Genomic DNA, 22522 nt, shown 5'->3' on the forward strand with positions numbered 1-22522 from the left:
CTAAGCAGCTTTATGGAAAGCCATTAAGGAGGTTGAAGTGGTGTGAAAGATCAATTTCATTGTAACATCACTAAGATAGATGACTTAGGTTGTGTTTATAATCCAGGCATAAAATCAGAAATTGACCTGTATGGCGAGGGTGCTGACATAGTTTGTTTACAGTATAATGTGTTTCATTAATGTCTATCCTTGGCTTTTAAAAATTGTAATTTTATTCTACCTTTTATTAAAAGTATTTTTCTTTGATGCTATCTTTTAATTTTTTTTTAGTTGTATAATATTTCAGTAAGTGGATTGTTGTTTATTTAACCATTCCTTTATGTTAGTAAAGTAGCCCTAAGCTGGTTAAGCATTGACTGCTAACTGTAAGGTCAGTGGTTCAGATCCACTAGCCACTATGGTTGTTGTTGTTGTTTGGTGCCAGCGAGTTGGTACCGACTCATAGCGACCTTATGCATAACAGAACGAAACACTGCCCGATCCTGGGCCAACCTCACTTATCATTGCCACGCTTGAGCCTATTGAGGCTGCCACTTTGCCAGTCCATCTCACTGGGGGTCTTCCTCTTTTTCTCTGACCCTCCACCTCACCAAACATGATATCCTTCTTCAGCAACTGGTCCCTCTTGACAATATGTCTGAAGTATGAGAGACGAAGTTTGGCCTTTCTGGCCTCCAAGGAGCACTCTGGCTGCACTTCTTCCAACACAGATCTGTTGGTTCTTTTGGCAGCCCATGGCACTTTCAATATTCTCCTCCAACACGATAACTCAAATGTATCAATTCTTCCATGGTTCCTTATTTACTGTCCAGCTTTCACATGAATATGAGGTTATTGAAAATACCATGGCTTGGGTCCAGCACACCTTAGTCCTCAAGCTGACATCTTTGCTCTTCAACACTTAATCAGGAATGGATGTTGGATTTTGTCAAATGCCTTTTCTGCATCAATCGATATGATCATGTGGTTCTTTTTTCTTATCTATATGGTGGATAACATTGATCATTTTTCTAATGTTGAACCATCCTTGCATCCCTGATATGAATCCCACTTGATCATGATGTATTATCTTTTTGATGTGTTGCTGGATTCTGTTGGCTAGGATTTCCTCAACTGACATCTTTGCTTTTCAACACTTTAAAAAGGTCTTGTGCAGCAGATTTGCCTAATGCAATACATCCTTTGATTTCTTGACTGCTGCTTCCATGAGTGTTGATAGTTGATACAAGAAGAATGAAGTCCTTGACAACTTCAGTTTTTTCACCGTTGATAAGAATGTTGTTTATTGGTCCAGTGGTGGGGATTTATGTTTCCTTTACATTGAGATGCAATCCATACCGAAGGCTGTGCTCTTTGATCTTCATCAGTAAATATTTTGTCTTCTTCACTTTCAGTAAGCAAGGTTATATCATCTGCGTATCGCAGGTTGTTAATGAGTCTTCCTCCAATCCTCATGCCATATTTTTCTTCAAATAACCCAGCTACTTGGATTATTTGCTCAGCATACAGGTTGAATAAGTACAGTGAAAGAGTACAACCCTGTTGCACACCTTTCTTAATTTTAAACCATTCATTGTTCCCATGTTCTGTTCAGACAGCTGCCTCTTGGTCCATGTAGAGATTTGTCATGAGCACAATTAAGTGTTCAGGAATACTCATACTTCACAATGTTGTCCATCACTTGTCATGAGCCACACAATTGAAAGCCTTTGTGTAGTCAAGAAAGCACATCTTTCTGATATTCTCTGCTTTCAGGAAAGATCCATTGGATATCAGCAATGATAGCCCTCTTTCCACGGCCTCTTCTGAATCTGACTTGAACCTCTGGAAGTTCTCTGTCAATGTATGCTTTTAGCATACAAGTAATGCAGAAACGTTGTATTACTTTTAGTAAAACTTTACTTGCATGGAATATCAAAGAGATTGTCCAAAGATTCCGCATTCCGTTGGGTCTCCTCTCTTTGGAATGGGCACAAATATGGATCTCTTACAGTCAGTCAGCCAGACAGTTGTCTTCCAAATTTCTTGGCATAGATGAGTGAGTGCCTCCTGTGCCTCCTCACTTTCTTGAAAGATTTCAATTTTGATTCCATCAATTCCTGGTACCTTTTCTTTGCCAGTTCCTTCAATGTGCTTTGGACTTCGTCCTTCATTATTATTGGCTCTTGATCATATGCTGCCTCTTGAAATGATGGAACATCAACCATTTCCTTTTGGTACAGTGACTCTATTCCTTCCATCTTCTTTATTTCTACCACTATGGTAGAAAATCCACTCCCTACGGGATGGATTGGCCAAGTGGCAGCATCGATGAACTCAGACGTGGCAACAGTAGTGAGGCTGGCCCAGGATCGGGCAGTGTTTTGTTCTGCTGTGCATAGGGTCGCTGTGAGTTGTGACCGACTTGATGGCACCTAACAACAATAATAACTTGGCAGAAAGCTGATATTGACTGTTCCTATAAAGATTTACAATTTGAAAACTCCGTGAAGCAGTTGTGCTGTGCCTTACAGAGTTACCATGATTTTGAATCGACTGGATGGCAATGCGTTTGATTTTGGTGTGGTTGTGGTAGGCATGTTTCGGTATTTAGAATTAATTCTTCAAGTTAAAGTCCATGATTTGAAATTACTAAGTTAAAGGGTATGAACTTGTTTTAGTTTTTTTGGAATATGTCATCTCACTGCTTTATGAGAATATTGTAAAAGTTTATACATTTACCAACAGTTGTTTTGCTGTTGTTAAGTACCGTGGAATAGGTTCCTACTCATAATGACCCTGCATAGGGTTTCCGAGGCTGTAATTCTTTATGGGAGCAGAAAACCTCATCTTTCTCCTGCCGAATGGCTGGTAGTTTCGACTGCTGACCTTGAGGTTAGCAGCCCAATTCGTAACCACTGTGTTTCCAGAGCTTTTGCCAACAGTAGATCATTGTATTTTAATAATGTTTTTGCTAACATTATTACTTAAAAAATCTTTTTTTTGTAATTGAATAGGTAAATGACTTAAATCTATGTTGCAAAAATATTAACTTCCCATCATGTTTACATCATATTTCCCCCAGATCATTTACCTTTTAATTTTTAAAACAATTTAGATGCTATTTAGACTACATTTTCTAGAGAAACAAAACTAGTGAAGCGTATACATATGTATATAAATAAATATTACTGTTGTTGTTAAAGGGCCACTGAGTTGGTCCCTACTCATAGCGACCCAGTATAGGGTTTCCAAGGAGCTGCTGGTGAGTTTGAACTGCTGGCCTTGTGGTTGAATGCTTATCCTGCAGTGCCATACCAGGAAGAAAAAGACTATTGATCCAAAGTGGCTCACACAGTTGTGGAGGCTGGTAAATCCCATATCCATGGGTCAGGTGTCAGGTTGGAGGCTTCTCCTGACCCACCTGGTTGCAGGGATTGGCATACCCAAAATTGGCAGGTCAGATAGCAGGCGCCTGACTCACAGGGATAATTGCATGGTGTGGCCTAGCCTAGTTGACACATGATATTAAGTATCACAGATACTTTCTATTACTATATAATTTAATTAATTTCTCTGATTTTTCTGTTGCTCAATTTTAGTAAGCTCTTTCCATTCCACATATTTAATAAATATTCATGTTTATTTTCTTGTAGTTTTTCTGTAGTTTGATTCCCCACTACTCCCAGCTAGGTTTTAGGTTTTAATTTCCTATTGTGTGGTACTGTAGGATAAGTACTGGACTGCAAACCACAAGTTCAGCTGTTCAAACACACCTGCAGATCCTTGGAAACCCTGTACAGGTTCGCTATGAGTTAGAATCAACTCTTAAGCATTTAAGAAGAGAAGAATTGTAAATTACTAGTCAATTATACCATCATTTGATGAGTTTTAAATATAAACCTACAAATGTTTTTATTTGTCTTCATATTCTTGAATCAATTAAATATTCAGACATTTTGAACGCATTAATTAAAAATATATATATTGTTAGGGATATCATTCTTTCCCATAGCTAGATTTTTAAGCATTTTCAGGACTGAAATAATTCCTAAGTCACATTTTCTTTCACAAAAATTAAAATTTGTTATTTAGCTGATTGTTAAATTTATCACAATAAAACTTTTGTTAGCTCCTGTTAATGTGATTCTTAGTGGGGTATCCTAGTTTAATTATTTTTTTCCAGGATAAAAACTACAATTAGGCAGTGAAACTGCTCAAAGTAAGGAAACCCCTAGGATTTAGGGACCTCCTGGATCTCTTTCAGGTGTGTGAAGGTGCATCATTTGCTTTGTCAAACAGAATGTTGCTCTGTTAAGAGTCATGTTTATTAAAGGACTTAGGTGGAAAATCGAGTTCCTGGTGTGGCGCTGTAAGATAAGCACTAGACCATAAGTTCAATGTGAATCACAAAGTTGGAAGTTCAAACTCACTAGCTACTCCTTGGAAACCCTATACAGGGTTGCTATAAGTCGAAATTGACTTGATGGCACTTAACAACAAAGATAGAAAATAATCTTGTCCTTTTCTTTCCTCCAAAGTTGTTTTTATGTTTTCATGAAAAATGGAGGCAGGTTTGATTAAAAAAAGTCAATCTTTTTTTTTCTGGAATGATATATAAAATGGTTAAAGCAAGATATTTATATTACTGTGTAACTTTTACTTTTGACTTAGGAAGGTTTTTAAACTGCCTTTTAATAGCATATCATTGAAAGTATTATATTAAAAGAGAGAAAAAAGTATCTCTCCTTTAGAAGAGCAAGATCAATTTCTGCTTCCTATCCATGGTGTGGCACTGTGGGATAAGCACTAACCACAAGTTGGTAGTTCAAACCCACCATCCACTCTTGGAAACCTTATACAGGAGTACTGTGAGTCAGAACAGATTAGACAGCACACAACAACACGATGATTATAATTTTTTAAGAAGAAAAATAAAATCAGTAACTTTTTCCTCCTTATGATCTTTCTCTTACCAAGTTGTACTATAGATATGGTAGATATATTTTTTATTTTCAGATTGTGTTTCAAAAATATCTGACCAGCAGATTAAAAAAATTATTAATCATCAGTTATGTTTAACATAGAAACTTCCTTTTTGACCTTTATATTTTCATATAAATTGGAGAGGAAAAAAATTAATGGGAAGAAGAGGAATACATTTTTGAGTCCTTTAAGTTGCATTAAAACAAGTTTTTAAAATACTTTAACTTAATTTTTGTTTGAGAAACTGTTATGATTCAGTATTGCACTGATTTCTTTTTTTTTACTGATTCAAATATATAGTTATTCTTTATAGTTTGTTATTGTTGTTAAATGTTGTCCAGTTGGTTCTGGCTCATAGCCACACTATATAGGGTTTCTGAGGTGAAGCAGCTGGCAGGCTCGAACCATTGACTTTGTGGTTCTTAGTCCATTGCTTATTGTATGGAGCCACCATGCTCCCGTTCTTCACAGGTTAACATCCCTGATACATAGTTTTGTAGCTTCAATTGATAGCATCTTAGAATCACTGTGGACCAGATTGAGGTGCAGTTGTCTTTACATTCGTGACCTTTATCATAGCTGTTTATATCATTGTCTTATAGTTACATGTATTGTTTAAAATGTCACTCTGGTTGTTATATAAAATCTTTCAGTTAACATCTTATGATAAGATTATGAATTAAATCTAAAATATAATTCATACATTTATATTTTTAAAGCTCCAACCTCAAATCATGTAAAATGTGTGTCAGTGCCTTACATAGAAACCCCAGAGGCAACAATAAGATCATTTTTCAAGAAATGAGGAATACCCAGTGCTCTTGATGGCTCAAAGAATGAAATTATGAGAAAAATTTGAACTGACTAAAAAACTTGTCATAGTTAAATTGGCACTAGTTTTCTTTCTTCATGATATTATCTTCATGGTATGTCTTAAAAACCAATGACACTATTATAGTCCAATATATATTTGTATTTTTAAAAAACGAATGGATCTCTTTTTATTTGTTTGAAGACTTTAGACAGCCAACATTAAAGTGAAGACCATTGCTGCTGCTTTTTTTTTTCTTCTAAATTCCTTTAACTTCCCTTATTGTTAGAATAAGGAGTCCTGGTAGTGTAGTGAGTTACGTGTTGGGCTGAAAACCACAAAGTCAGCAGGTGGAATCTACCAGTTGCTCCACAGGAGAAAGAGGAGGCTTTCTGCTCCCATAAAGGTTTACAGCCTCAGAAACCCTGTACAGCATCGCAATGAGTTGGAACTGACTCATAGCACATAACCACCATCATCATTAGAATGCCTTAAAGAATGGCGGCATGATGTTATAGGAAGGATACCTTACCAGCTAATTACTGCTTCACTTGAGTTAAATCCTAAATTCTGTGATTATTGTGATGCTCAAAAGAAATACAAATTAACATCGTAAGCATTACAAATGTACTTTGTTAGTATTGAAAGCTTTAAATTTGATTGACAAACATTTAATAATAATGTTCATTGGAGACAGAATATCATATTCTAGTACTGCTGGCAGGATTGAATATGGAAGGATATTTAACCACTGCTTCAGAATAGTGTGTGTGTGTGTATACACACACACATATATATATATTTTAACTTTATGATCATCATTTAATCATATCAGTGGTTTGAGACATTGTTATGACAAATTTGTGCTTCTGGGTTTAAATCAAAATCGTTATATATAAGAAAGCAGGGAATGAGATAAACCCGTTTTGGAAATATACTTCTTTGCCAGTCATATTTGTCATTTCTTAAATATGGCGAATCAGTCATTTATGCTGGCGTACTGAGAAACTGCTCAGCTTGCTGCAACAGGAGATTATATATAGTCTTTATCACAACAGAAAGGGACTTTGGGAAAAGCATTTAGATGCTAAAATTAACACTGATTTTGCAAATTTGATGATAACTCTAAATGGTTTTTCTAAGTTTCTTTAGAAAAATACTTTTACAACTCTGATTTGTCTTTATTTTACTTCAAAAAAATAAGTGATGAATTTAATACCTTTGTAAACATATACCAAACACATGTTAAATGCTCTTTTGACTTTAAATTTTATGTTATTTGTTCAAATTTCCTGAGGGTAACAAACCTGTTTTATTGTTTTTAGGTTGCCGTTTCAGTGTGTATTTGTATAATAGAACTTTATAAATTTTATTATGTATAATTCATTTTCTAGTCTCATATTTTTGTGCCACATGAAACCTTTTGAATGAGTCAACTTAGTAAAAGGAAAATTCTAAGGAGTTAAAAAAATATTCATTCACAAATGTATTGGGATTATATATATATGAGGCAACTTCAGAAATTTCATGGAAAAATTCCACTATCTGTTAATTATATTTTTCCATGAACTATTTGAAACCCATGCATGTATATGTATGTATATATGTTTACACACATATGCACATACTATTTTTAATTACTATTTCTGCTCTGGTAGCGTAGTGGTTACGAATCAGGCTGCGAAACTTAAGGTCAGCGGTTCGAAACTACCAGTCGCTCCGCGGGAGAAAGATGTGGCTTTCTATTCCCGTAAGGATTTACACCCTCGGAAATCCTGTACAGGGTCGCTATGGGTCAGAACCGACTCGAAGGCACTTAACAACAACAACAATTTCTGCTCTCAAGTATATACTCTTATTCTTAGTTTTCCTCCTGTACTATATGAAATAGATTGCTTCTCGGAGGCTAGACAGAATTTCTGAGACCCCAGACACTAAAATGTCCTTAAGAGTTTATAGCAGTTGGAGGAGAACAGAGGACAGAGAACAGGAGGAAAGCTGTAGTAAGGGCTGTAGTTTAGATACTGTGTCTGCATTTAGCTGATATATTTTAACTTTTCACTATATGATTTATATTTTTGGCATTTATTTTTCATATTGCAGTTCTTATTAAAATTATTATTGGTTGTAATTATGCAAAATACCTATTTCTGTGTATGAGTTAACTTTAATAACTTATTTTATATATGTTCTAAAGCATTGAAAGAGAATAGCTCAGAAGTTGTCCAGCCTTTTTTAATGGGTTGTGGAACCAAAGAACCGAAGATTACTCAGCTGTGTTTGGCAGCCATTCAGAGACTCATGTCCCATGAAGTTGTTTCTGAGGTAATATGAAGATTTTTATCTGAAATGTGTACTATAAAATGGAGTAAGGAATTTTTATGAGGGGAGAATGATATTTACAGTAAGTCAATTTTATAAATAGCAATGTGCTTGAAGGATATGGCTTAACTTAAAAATATTGCATTAAACACTTAAAAATAATAAAGATGAAGTGTGTTTTTTTAGTCATGTTAATCTAAGAAGATACAGTTCATTAATATAGATGATAATAATTTTCATTATTATTGCATTGTTATTTAAATATGAATACTTTTTGAAAAAAAATGGTAAGTAAAATTATTGATTTGTTTCCTAGATCATCTGAATTGATAATTTGTTGTTAATTAACTTTAGTGCTTTGTTTGTATTTAACCTAAGTTGGTAAAACAAAAAAACAAAACCAACCAATTCCTGTGAGTCTGCATCCTGCCTTCAAGTTTAACATCACTTTGATCGTGTACTCCATAAAGTACTATAATCACCCATTGCTCTTGAGTTGATTCCAACTCGTGATGATCTTGTAGAACAGAACTGCTTCATAGGTTTTCTGAGACTAAATCTTTATGGGAGCAGCCTCCACCTTTGTCTTTTTTCTACAGAGAAGCTGGTAGGTTCAAACTGCTAACCTTTTGGTGAGCAGCCCAGTGCTTAATTAACGTACTGTTCTACCAGAGCTCATTTACTTGAGTTTATAAATGTATTGTTAATTTGAGTTGCATTTAACTATTTCTGTAGTATGTTGTAGGTAAAACAATAAATAAGAACCTGGAGTAGATTGTTAATTTCGGTATAGCTATCATTTGTACATATCCAAATGAGATACATTCATATTATTGTAGAAATGAACTTTGATTTTAACTAGATATTTCAGAACTGCTTTCTGCTATTTGAGTGTATGTAAATGGGATATTAGATTTTAGAAAAATTTACTTTTTTTTAAAAGATAATTAATTGGTTGCATCTCTTAAATTGGTCAAGAGGTGTATTTATGAATCATTGTATTTAAAACATGATTTTTGTTATGTTCAAGAAATTAATGTTGTCTCACGTAGACAAGTAATTTTATTTGTTGACAATAATTAAATAATTATTTTACAGACTGCAGCTGGAAATATAATTAACATGCTTTGGCAGCTAATGGAAAATAGTCTTGAAGAACTTAAGCTACTTCAAACAGTTCTTGTTCTTTTAACAACCAATACAGTTGTTCATGACGAGGCACTTTCTAAGGTAGGAAACCTCTTCTTCATAAAAGTACATAGATACTTTAAACAGTATTGAATAAAAATGATCTGAAAGAGAAAAGTCCGATTCTGTTTGAACCAAAAGCTACTTCTTGTAGCTATTGTGATGATTGACATTATACATTAATAACTATTGGTGCCTTATTTTCCCCAGATTAGATTTAAACTAAGGTTAGGGTGCTTAAATCAAGCCCCTAAGGTATATATGATTGGCTTAGTTACCAACAGGAAATAGAAAAAGAGAAAAGTAGCAGAATAACAGGGATCGAGGAAAACAGAAATGAGAAAAGGATTATGTTAGGAGAAGTTAATGTTCTACCCAATTGCCCTGGGTAGTTTAGATTTCCTGTGATATCCCTCTCCCCCTTACAGATAATTTTCACATGGGTATAATATGTAAGTCAGTTTAAATTTACCTGTGACCCTTAAATGGCTGGAAAAGTCTGTTTTCAGCATTTTTACTAGATAAGCTATATGTTCGGTAGCTATTTCTCATTTCCTACTGCTCCCACCCTCTCTGGTAATATATAACAGCTGTTCTATTTATTTCACTCTTTAAAAAAATTTTTAAATTATGCAATAGTTCTAAAGATAAGAAAATAGTAATTAGGAGGAAGAATATTAAATTAATGGATTTTAAAAAAGTTTCTTTGTACTTTGATTACTAGTTCTATTTTAATTTGTTTGAGTTACATCAAATAAAGATAATAGCCATGCTCTTCAGTCTTATGTCACACTAAATGAAAACTCATCTTTTAGGCAATAGTTCTTTGTTTTCGACTACACTTCACAAAAGATAATATTACAAATAATACAGCTGCTGCCACAGTGCGACAAGTTGTTACTGTTGTTTTTGAGAGGATGGTTGCTGAAGATGAACGACACAAAGGTAAAGTAATAAACGTTGTTTCCTTTGGTGGGAGGGTTTTACATACATGATTTTACTTTTATTGATGTCCATCTTTTGTTCTATGAATTTGGGATACTGTAATACTAGAGTATTTATAATACTAGAGTATTTAAAAAATGTATCTGTGGTCACAATATTTTTATTAACATTCACTTTTCTTGAAAATAAGTATCAGTAGTCAAATTTTTCACTGTGTTTCGGGCATTCTTAACTCTTTAGATGATTTGAATGATTTCCTCTGACTTTTGTATCTTGATTTTTCTATATTTTCTCAAGAGCAAAATCAGATGGAATTATAGCTTTGGAATACAAGGGAATTAATCTAACAGTATGCCACAATTAGTTAAAATATTCATAATCACATTTAATAAAAATATGGAAAATTTCCCATATGAATGTTTTATAAATTTGAAACCTCTGTACAATTCCTGGATTGATAGTTTAAACTGTTTCTAAAATAAGTAGTTCTTATTAGAAAACAGTAAATGGGATACTAATCTCTGAAAGCTATTATCATTTAATACATAGGATAAGCACTGGATGCTAAGTACAAGATTGTTGATTCAAACCCACCAGCCAGTCCTTGGAAATCCTGTACAGGGTCGCTGTGAGTCAAAACTGACTTGACAGCACTTATGAACAATAATAAGTCAACTTTTTTTAAAAAAACAGGCTCTCATAATTTACAGATAACACCATGCTAGATGATGTAATTAGTGAATATCTATGAAATTGGCATAGTGATTGTGGTATACAGTTAATTCTAGTATAGATGGTAAAATGATACAATACTGAACCATATGGTAAACTTTGTCTATTTGGTTATTTAAACATATAAAGAGTATGTGAATTTCAAATTCATGAAATAAAGTGACTGGAGATTGGGAATCTGGGGAAATCAGATGTGTAGAGAAAAATAGTAGGCTTACAGTGCCTATAAGATAACAAAGACTGACTTTTATGGCATTTTGTATAAAAATAAATCCTCATTTTTTTTGTTGCTTTGGAGTTTTGAACTTAAAATTAAACTTTATAGTTCTATAAACAACTGTTTATTCTGTGCATAACTTTTAATAGTATCTATGGTTTATTAAGGAGCTCTGGTAGCATAGTGGTTACGAATCAGGCTGCGAACCTTAAGGTCAGCGGTTCGAAATTACCAGCTGCTCCGCGGGAGAAAGATGAGGCTTCCTATTCCCGTAAAGATTTATACCCTCGGAAACTCTGTACAGGGTCACTATGGGTCGGAACCGACTCGATGGCACTTAACAACAACAACAATGGTTTATTAAAGGCCTTTATGAACTCCTAAAACTCATCTTATTTGATTGCAGCTATAGAACAACCAGTGCTGGTCCAAGGAAACAGTAATAGAAGATCTGTCAGTACACTCAAACCTTGTGCTAAAGATGCATATATGCTTTTTCAGGTATTTCTGTTGAGAAAAATATTTTGTATTATAAATGTTTCATGGTAATTTTTTATTTTGAAAATTTATATCTGATTTAATTTTTCTTATTAAAATGAGAAAGGAGAAAAGTTCTAGTCATTTCACATAAACAGCAAGTTCTGCATTTACTATATGGTAGCTAATTAACATGTTTAATTGTTACAGTTCACATGAAGAAAATAGTGAATTAAATCCTGAACTAGAAAGTAAGTGTACAGATAGCTCCTGATTTTCGAAAGTTTGCTTATGCCACTTCACTTTCACAGGACACCTACATTAGGACGTGTTTCACTAACTGGAAAAAATCCTAAGAGAAACTTTGCTTTTATGAAAAAGGGTGAAAAATGAGACTAGTGATCAGCGTTTGTTTTGTATCAGGCTGTTAAAGAGACAGTATGTACTCCTCCAAGAACTACAGTCAGCATCAGTGTCGGTGAGCACTGTGTCTTAGGGTGATTGTAACTTTAGGTATGATTTGATAGGTTACTTTTGGGGTCTGGGAATGCTAAAAAAAAAAATGTTCTTGTGTAAATTCATGTTAATTGTTTCTGTGCACCATTTCAGCTTGTGAAAGGTTTAATAGACGAGTTTCACTTTGAGATGTTGGGGGAAACCTGTATCAGTAGTGACTAGACTCACACATGGGGTTATCATGAGGTGGATCGAAGGTTCCTGAATGGCACAAGTGGTTTACACTCGACTACTAACTGAAAGTTTGGTGGCTTGAAACTGCCCAGCGGTGATGCAAATGACTGGCCTGGTAGTCCACATCTGTAATATTATAGCCACTGAAAATCCTGTGGAGGTCAGTTCTACTCTGGAACACAGGGTTGCCTGAGTAGGAATCAGCTGAACAATTGGTTTTTAGTCACATACAAAATTACTGCTTTAGTAAGGAAAATTTAAATAAACTTCTGCATTTAATATAATTTAATAGACACATATTTGTTTTTTACATTTTTTGTCACAAACATATCTTTTAAGTAAAATAAGATTCATCTGTAAATCTGAAAATTTTATTTATTTGTATTAAAGAGTTATTTTAAATGGGTTTTTATTAAAAGAATGTTGGATTAACCTATTATCTGTACATGCTGTATATTGTTAATGGTTCTAAGATTGTTTGGGCATATGGTGGCTCCATAGGATAAGCACTGGACTGCAAACCACAAGGAAGGTAAGGTGGCTTGAGCCCATCAGCCACTCCATGGGAAAAAGAGAAGGCTTTGCTTTCTGCATCTGCAAAAGATTTAAAAGCCTCAGAAGCCCTATACAGGATCACTATGAGTCAAAACCTCCTCCAAAGCACTTGACAGACAACATAAGATTGCATATAAATTCTTGTATAGAATATATCCCATATGCAATTTGCAAACATTTGAATTACCAATGTTTACTTTCTGAGGAGTCCTGATGTGGCACTGTAGGATAAGCAATGGACTACTAACCTCAAGGTCGGTGGTTCAAACTTATGAGCTGCTCCTAGGAAATTCTGTACAGGGTCGCTCTGAGTCAGAACCTGCTCCACTCAGCAGCACTTAGCTGAGTACAACAACAGAGTTTCTGAGGTGTTAACTACTGTAAAGGAAGAGAGATTTTTTTTTGTTAATTTTGTCAACTCAGAGTTTTGAAAGATATATTTTATTCTAAACCTGAAATTGTTTGTTTTCCTAGGACCTTTGCCAATTGGTTAATGCTGATGCCCCTTACTGGCTGGTAGGCATGACAGAAATGACTCGGACATTTGGCCTTGAATTACTTGAGTCAGTGCTGAATGACTTTCCACAAGTCTTTTTACAAGTAAGACTTTTTGAGTCTCTTGCACCAAAATTAATTTATAATTTCTTCACAGGTTTTTTTGTTTGTTTGTTTAAGAAAGCAACATTTTTTTTAACATTAAATAATGGAAATATTTATAGCCTTTGATTTTAGCTTTACAAAAATTTAGTGTTATAACTTTTAGTGCTTTAGCATTACAAAATTTTAACATTGGAGAGAATCTTAGAGATTATTTTACTAGGCATTTCTCAATCCGTAGATATATGAAGAAACTTTGGTATGTGAGTTAAATTTGGATATTTAAAAGCCTAATAGATACTATTTTACTGATTTTTAATTATATTGTAACTTTGTGATTTGGATAATTTAAATGGCAAAAAGAATTGGCAAATGCTTAAGAAATACAGAGCAATATAAAATATTTCAAAACAAAGTTAATAGGAAAAAAAAAGGCAATTCAAACTTATTTTGTAAGGAAGTCAAGTCCAGAAATAGTTCAGTGACTTACGTAGAGTTCCTCAAGCTCCGCTCTTAGCTCTTTGTTCTGATGATCTTAGGATCATCTATTCCTCCATCTGAAATGACTCCTTTTAGGCCTACCAGGATGATAAAATTAATTGTTAGAATTGGCGTTAGAATCCCGTACATGGCCCCTCCCAATAATTTGGTGGGATTTAAGACTTGAGGAACGTGGTGGTAAGCGCTGGACTGTGAACCACAAAGTGCACAGTTGGAGCTACACTGTGGGAGAAAGATGAGGCTTAATGCTTCCACAAAGATTTAAAGTCTCATAAACCCTATACAGTGTGGCTATGAATTGGAAGTGACTCGACGGTGTTTAACAGCAAGACAACCTTAAATAAAATAGCCATATTGGGTAAATTCTCTAGATATATTGTTGTTGATTCTGACTCATAGTGACCCTATATACAACAGGACAAAACTGCCCAGTTCTGCACCATCCTCACAATTGCGGTGCCACTGTGACAGTCCATCTCATTGGGGGTCTTCCTCTTTTTTTGCTCATCCTCAACTTGTCCAAGCATAATATCGTTCTCCAGGGACTGGTTCCTCTTGATAATATATCTGAAGTTTAAGGCATGAAGTCTTGCCATCCTGGGTTTCTGGCTTTTTTCATGATCTAGCTCCCAATATTCCATTACTTCAGCCATTCTTGTAGCCACACACTCTTTTTTGCTATTCCTTAAGTGCTGTTCCCAGAATCACGGTGAGTTAAGCATTGGGTTGGTAAATGAAAGATGAGGCATTCTGCTTCTGTAGAGTCTGCTTCTGAAAGCCCTATGGAGCTGTTATATTCTGCCCTATAGGGTCCATTTGAATTGGAATCAGTTGGATGACAGTATGTTTTTAAGTGCCCCAAGCCAATTTCTGCCTCAGGAATTTGCAGTTACAGTTTTCTGAGCTAGGAATTCTTTTCTTCTATATGGCTTGTTCCGTTTGTTTTTTGAGCACTTGGTTCAGTCATCAGTATCCCCAACCACTCTGTGTAAATTGGCAACCTTCTCTTCATGCCGGCACCATTACCTTTGTTACCTCTTATTTTTATTTATACCACCTACCACCTCCTGCTATACATGTATTTGTATGTTAGTTTATTTTCTCTCTTTGCCTTCAAGAAGGTCAGCTCTATGGAGTAAAGATTTAGTTCACTGTTGTATAGTGCCTATAATAGTGTGGCATTTGGTAGGTACTTTGTAAATTTGTCAAGTCACTGAATCAGTAAATGAATATGGTTTGAATTTGTTAATGTTTTATTGTGAATTATGTGATAGTTTACATGGGTGATTTGAAATTTTGATAGGTTAGATTGTGTTTTCTGTCTTTGTAGGAAAAGATTTGAAAATATTTTCTCAGACTGTCTGTACTCATACAATTCATACTTTATTCTTCTTTGTATAGTATGGTAGTGGTTCTGAGCTGTGGAGTTGGTTCCGATTCAGCGACCCTATGAGGATTTACACTTTCTGAGGCTGTAAATCCTTACCAGAGCAGAAAGCCTCTTTCTCCTGCTAACCGTGAGATTAGCAGCCCTACTGGTAACCTCTATGCTACCAGAATTCCTTTGTATAGTATAGGGAGTAAAGAAAAAAGAGTTATTCTTTGTAAGATCCTAGACTTTAATCTTGCAAGATTTTCTTCCAAAGAGATAAATGCTAGTTTTAATTTACTCATCAGTCATTCATTCAACCAACCAGTATTTACCAGTCATCTGTAATGTACTGATCTATGGGTTCAGTGCCATGGATTTAGAATTTAAATAAGATTAATAAAATTTCTGCCTTATTTGCTTCTAGGTCTATTGGGGATAAGGATATTAATTAATTGAATGATAAGATGTATAATGAGTTCAGTGAAAGAAACTTATAAATAGTGTTATAGGAATGAATAACATAGACACCAAACCTGGTTGGTATGTGTGGGGTGTGGGTGCAGATGAATCAAGGATATGATTCTTAAGCTTGTATCTGAAGGATGAAGAGTAGTTATGATATAGGTAGAGTAGGAAAAGAATACTTCAGGCAGGAAGTTGCAAGAGCTGTGACCTTGAGAAAGGGCCTGTCTTCTCATAAACTCCAGCATATATTGTTACTGTTTTTGTTCCGACTCTTAACGACCTGTATAGGGTTTCCAAGGAGCAGCTAGTGGGTTTGAACTGCCCATCTTGTGGTTCGCAGTCCATTGCTGATCCTACAGCGTCACACCAGGAGTCCATCCAGCACGTTATTATTGGTTTTGTTGTTAAGTGCTGTCACGTTGGGTCATTGTGAGTTTATGTAGTGTTTCTGAGGAGTATCTGGTGGTTTTCAACTGCCAACCTTCTGGTTCACAGTTCAGTGCTGATCCTACCAGGAGTGTCACACCAGGAGTCCAGGTACACTTAAGTAATTGCTGAGTAAATCAGTGAATTATTGGGATACTTATTACAGGGAAAAATTATTCTGTGGTTTTTTTTTGGACATTTTATGGTAGTTTGGGTGAAAGTTTACAGTTTCGTGCATACATTGTTTCATAGCATTGATCACTACCCCACAGTGTAACAGTCCTCTTCCCACTTCCTCTCTGTTTACTGTTTCCTTATGTCCTTCTTTATTGTCGTTTCTTGTCTTCTAAGATTTGTCCCTGTGCAAATGCTGCCCTTGGGTCTCATCTGGTTGATTGCTGTAAGTAGTGCATTCCTCCCTAGTGTTAATGGTGACCTTATAGATCTGTCTATTGTTTGGCTGAAAGTTGAGCCACCGGGCAAGTCTGGTCTTTTTTATGATTATAGGTTTTCTTCAACATTTTCCCCTCACTGTCCAGGACTTTCTATTGTGATCCCAATCAGAGCAGAAGCCGGATACCATTTAGTTGTTCTAGTCTCAGGGGAGTGGAGGCTAAGGATCATGTGGTCTGTTAATTTTTTAGACTGTTTTCCTTTTGTTTTTGATTTTTCTTAACTATTCTTTGCTCTGGACAGTGAGAGACCAATAGTTGCACCTTAGATGGCCACTCACAAGCTTTAAAGACCCAAGTTATTATTCACCAGAGTAACAAGTAGAACATTGTATTTGTGGACTTTGTTAGGCCAGTTGATCTTGGTGTCTTCTAAGGTTTTGGTCCTGAGTACCCTTAGGCCCAGTGACTCATTCCCTCAGATGTTTGCTTATAGCTAAGAAATTTCAATAATAACTCTGCCTTCTGTGAAGACTATTCCGTTTTATACAGAGCCATTGCAGTGTAGTGAATTACTTATGTAACTTTTCTAGCCATAGTCCTTGTAACTCCCACTAAACAGCTTCTTCCCCTCACTCCAGGCCTGGCTATGAGAAGATGCTGATAGAATTATATGATTCCGTTGTGAATGCTTGTTAACAGGGTTAATTGTGATTGTAAAAACTTGTTAGAGAGCGTGGGTATGAAATAAGTCATCTCATAAGCAGAAACGGATTGTCACTACCAGCAAGAAAGGAAAGCCAGGAGTAGATCACATCCTTTGAACCCCAAGATTCCTGCACATTGAACCTTCTTGACCCAAGAGACAGAGCTGTGACACCACAGGGTTGGCAGAGGAGCAGCAGCAACAGAACCAAAAGCTAGACCATGAGACAGAACAGTGGGCTTCCCAGCCCACAGAGCGAGTAACACTGAGTGTGCAGGAGGTTTGCTTGCAGAGTGAGGTGCTTCCCAGCACTTCACTGAAGAGCTAGATTTGCTGACCCATGGAGCTAGAGTTGTGTGCCTTCAGGATGAGGCTTATAATAGAGTGGAGTGTTGTTGTTGTTGTTGTTGTTTTTAATGTTTTTTTGTGAATTATGTGATAGTTTACATGGGAGAACATTAGTTTTACATTCATCCTATCATATATCGTTTCATTGCCATGATTACAGTCCCCTCCATGCATCATCAACCAACCAAAGGGTATACAATACAAGCCTGCACCCCAGTCATCAGCACACAGCCCCTCTCCCTCTCTGGTTCTAAAGTCCCCAGCTGCTCCATCTCTCCACGTCATCGTCTCTACCTGCATCTTTGGCGTCACTGCTTCTCTGGGTAGGGTCGAGTGGAGTGGTTTTTTTTGGAGCATTTATTAACAGTGCTAAAAGCTTTGTGACATGGACCAAGCAAGGCAGAGGCGCGGCCAAGGACTGAGGGTCAGAGAAAGAAAGGCCTGTCTATGGGCATGACCAAGAACAGGCTGTTCTGAACTGAACGTTTCTAATCCTGAGTTATAATCTGTTAACTTCCCTAGTAAACCCCATAATTGGGAGTAGGATTTGTGAATTCTGTGTGGCCATTGCAATGAGTTATCAAATGCCACAAAGAAAGAGTGCTATGGGAAGGACAGCTGGTGTCACAGTTGTTAAACGTTGGAGCGTGAAGACATGTCTGACTTCTGCCTCATAGATATCAGTATCATGGGCTGATGTTATGCTAAGTCTCCTCTTCCTACCTTATGAAGTCAGAAGAGGTCAGATGTAGCCTCCATGCCCATTTTTATACTCATTTTGAAATGTTTCTGAGATACACAAAATGCTAGTTGTATTTTTGAAACTTGAGCTCAGAAGGAAAGTCTGCTCTAGAGTTAGAAATGTTAATGTCACTTGCAGATAGTTGCTAGTTGAACATAGAGAATATGGTGAAACGTTAAGAGTAGGAAGAGAAGACCTGGAACTACAGAGCTTTGTGAAACTTCAATAATAAATGATTGGCTGTGGAGGATGGTCATGCAGCAGATATTTTGAGCAGAAGGCCAGAAAGCCAGAAACAAATTTGAGAGACTGTTACATAATAATAGGCAAAGAAAGAAAGTTTCAAGATAAACCATGTAATCAGAGTTTTGGTAAAATGAAGACTGAAAAGTCAGTGTTTGCGTTGGCCTTAGAGATCATAGTACTTAGAATAGTTTCAGTGGCATAGAGGTAGTAGTGGTTATTGGTGGTGGAGAAAGCCCAGTGGTGGTGAGTTGAGTATTGAGGGGGAACACTAGATCTAGTAGATCAAGCCCATAATATTTTGTTACTGTTGTTAAAAGTGCCGTTGAGTCAGTTCCAGCTCATAGTGACCCTTGACCCTGCATAGGGTTTCTGAGGACCGGCTCATGAGTCTAAACTGCTGACCTGTGGTTCAAATCAACCCTGCAGTTCAGTGCATTAACCCAGCAACACACCAAGACTCCCATAATAGATCTATAATGTTTATGTATTAGCAAATAAACAAAATAATTACTTTATAAAATAGGAAAATGGACTGTATACTTTTCATTTTGTTGAAGAAACTGTATATAGGAGAATAAAATTGGAAATCATGTAACTCTTATGATGCTATTTTATGGGGAAAGAATTAAGTACCATTCAATGACTCCATATGGTAAACACTGGACTGTGAGCCTCAAGCTCCAAGGTTCGAGCCTGCCAGCCGCTCAACAAGAGAAAGATGAGGCTTTCTGCTCCTTTGAAGATCTAAAGCCTTAGAAACCCTGTATAGGGTTGCTATGAATCTGAACTGACTCAGTGGCACTTAGCAACATTAAATGCTTATGAAGGTCTGGAAATATGTATATCTTTTTTTTTTCTTTCTTAAATGTTTTATTGTGAATTATGTGATAGTTTACATGTGTATATCTTATAATTAATAATGACTCACTTATTTCTAGGAAGTAGGATTAGACAAGACTATTTTCATTTTTTTCCTGTTTTTGAATTTTTTAAATGACTATTTTAAAAAGATTTGTATGTTAAGCGTTTATATTTTAAGCTTTTGTGATTTTGAGCAAATAAAACTCTCATTTTCCTCTTCTATAAGATTAAAGGATTGGATTGGGTGATTTTTAATATTCTTTCTTCATTCTCAGCTCTAATGAAATTTTGATAATTAAAACATTGACATCAAATACATATTGCAATTAGTCATTAAATGCAGACTAGGCAGTACCCCTGGTAGCATAGTGGATTACAAACTGGGCTGCTAACTGAAATGACAGCAGTTCGAATCTGTCAGTCATTCTGTGGGAGAATGATGAGGCTTTCTACTTCTGTAAAGATTTGTTGTTGTTGTTGTTAAGTGCCATCGAGTCGGGTCCGACCCATAGCGACCCTGTACAGGGTTTCCGAGGGTGTAAATCTTTACGGGAGTAGAAAGCCTCATCTTTCTCCCGCGGAGCGGCTGGTAGTTTCGAACCGCTGACCTTAAGGCTCGCAGCCCGATTCGTAACCACTACGCTACCAGAGCAGCCTCGCAAATCTTCTTACAGGGTTGCTGTGATTTGGAACTGCCTCAGTGGCACACAACCACCATCAACCCAGGCCTTACATTGTTTGTAAAGTGGTACTACTTTTGACTAACATAAGCAGGGAATTAACAGATTAAGAATGACTTTTTATGTAATGTGCCATGACCTTAAGTAGAATTTAAAAACGCTGCAAAATGATCCAAATTTGGAAAATAATGATGTTTGTCATTTTTAAATCAGTTCATTGTGTTCTGTATAAGCAATACAAGTAGAACAAAACTTAGAAGTTAGTCATTAAATCTTTTCTGCATGAATGGAATTGTTACTTTTGTAAAACTAAAATCAGTGAATTATACAAGGGGGCTTCAAAATATTCTTAGAAAAATTGAATTAAAAGATAATGAAATTTCTCCACAAATTCTTTGAAGACCCCTCATGTAACTGATTCTAGTTTACATAATTGTTTCCTTTCTTTAGCCACCTAATTTAAATGCTTTTCTGTTTGAATTTATTTTCTTTCCTCAATTGTTTATGCTTATAATTGTCAATTACTAGTAATACACACCAATTATTCAATTCCAAAATGACTTAATTAAGTATTTCTTTTAAACTTCTTGAAATATTATCATTTTGATCTTGCACTCTCAAAGAACATTAATTTCAGAATTGTGCTTAAACTGTAAAATTAAAAGTAATACAAACTTAGAAAGCTAAATTATTAATACTGATTAAGATTTATTTTCTCGGAGACTAGTTTAGAAATATTACATGCAAACAAATGTACTTCTTTTTTTCTTTTTAATTGAATTCCTTTTTCTTTTCTTTGCTAGCACCAAGAATTTAGTTTCCTCCTCAAAGAAAGGGTATGTCCTCTAGTGATAAAGCTGTTTTCTCCAAATATAAAGTTCAGACAAGGTTCCAGTACTTCATCTTCCCCAGCACCAGTTGAAAAACCATATTTTCCTATCTGCATGCGTTTGCTGAGAGTAGTATCTGTTCTAATTAAGCAGTTTTACAGCCTTTTGGTAAGTGCTAATATCCATACATGTGTGTGTATAATTACATGTGGTACTCTTATTAGAAGATGTTTTATTGTAATGTGTTTAACTTTCTTAATTTATTTTTAAAGAATTTTATGGAGTACCAACAGATATTCTCTTAGGTACTTTAAAGGTTCATTCTGTATTTTCTTTAATTATGTTTATGTTTATATAATACTTTTAATGTATGTCAAGGACAGTCATGACCTGCTGACTGAAGGTAGCATAGACTTTATGATTGTGGAAATTTAGCTTCATGCTTAATTGTCTGTTTATCATCTGAAGGATAATTAGGATTTTAGTGTATTTAATTTATTCTGGAATCATTTATACAACTTCATGTATTCTGCAGTTTAAATCAAAACAGTAAAAGATTTTTGTAAGCTAGGTTTAAAAATAAAATATTTTGACTTGCAGCCTAATGCTGTATTTATTCTTTTATATAAATTTATGGATTTAAAAGATGTGATATTTCTGGTAATAATTAGTTTAATGTAATTATTTATTGTTGGACATTTAAATAATATATCTTTGAGAAAAAAAATAACATTTCTTTTTAATTTCATTTAAGGCAACTTCAACATTGCACATAATTTCTTAGTATTGATATATGTTTAATGAGCAAATATAGCTGGTTACTCACCAATTTGAATAGTGGCTATATTAAATATTTGTGATAACCAACAAACTATGATTAGTATAGATATTTTATATTAAATTTTACAGAGAGATTTTAAAATAAAGTTTATCTTTGATTATGTTTATACTTGTCACAGATTTTATTTTCATAGTACACATCCATTTATACACAGCATTTGGAAATAATCTTTTAGCTATAATCATTTATGGCTACACAAGATATGTCTTAAGCCTTTACATATGCATTGATGTACTTGGTACATTGTTTATAAATACATATCGGAAATCAAGGAGTCCTGGTGTGGCACTGTGAAGCCATTTGATCTGCAAGGTCGGCAGTTCAAGCTCACCAGCTGCTCCTTGGAAACCCTATACAGGGTCACTATGGGTTGGAAACGACTCGGCAGCACTTAACAACAACAACAACAACAACATTGGAAATCAAATTTTGTCAAAATATGTTGCTATTTAGTGATGCTGTAAACTATCAAATTTTGATACCAAGGGATTTTAATGTTGGCTTGGACTTTTTTCTACCACATACGTATATTACGAATGAATATTTAGGCGTATAAGTTCTTGACTTTACTTTAGTACATAACCCCTTCTTTTTGACTTTTTTTTTTTTTTTT

General features: G+C 35.2%; 1 protein-coding gene across 1 annotated transcript in view; it reads left to right on the top strand.

Annotated features, from left to right (window-relative positions):
* MON2 (MON2 homolog (S. cerevisiae)) overlaps positions 1-22522 on the top strand; it is a 179294-nt gene that overhangs the window by 29890 nt on the left and 126882 nt on the right. Inside the window, exons 3-9 of the mRNA XM_006859606.1 lie at positions 7974-8101; positions 9197-9328; positions 10102-10231; positions 11025-11027; positions 11587-11681; positions 13377-13502; positions 21042-21236. Coding sequence (XP_006859668.1) covers positions 7974-8101; positions 9197-9328; positions 10102-10231; positions 11025-11027; positions 11587-11681; positions 13377-13502; positions 21042-21236 — 809 coding nt within the window. The remainder of the gene's footprint in view (positions 1-7973; positions 8102-9196; positions 9329-10101; positions 10232-11024; positions 11028-11586; positions 11682-13376; positions 13503-21041; positions 21237-22522) is intronic.

The sequence above is a fragment of the Chrysochloris asiatica genome, unplaced genomic scaffold (genome assembly GCF_000296735.1).
Source record: "Chrysochloris asiatica unplaced genomic scaffold, ChrAsi1.0 scaffold00033, whole genome shotgun sequence".
In the NCBI taxonomy this organism is placed as follows: Eukaryota; Metazoa; Chordata; class Mammalia; order Afrosoricida; family Chrysochloridae; genus Chrysochloris; species Chrysochloris asiatica.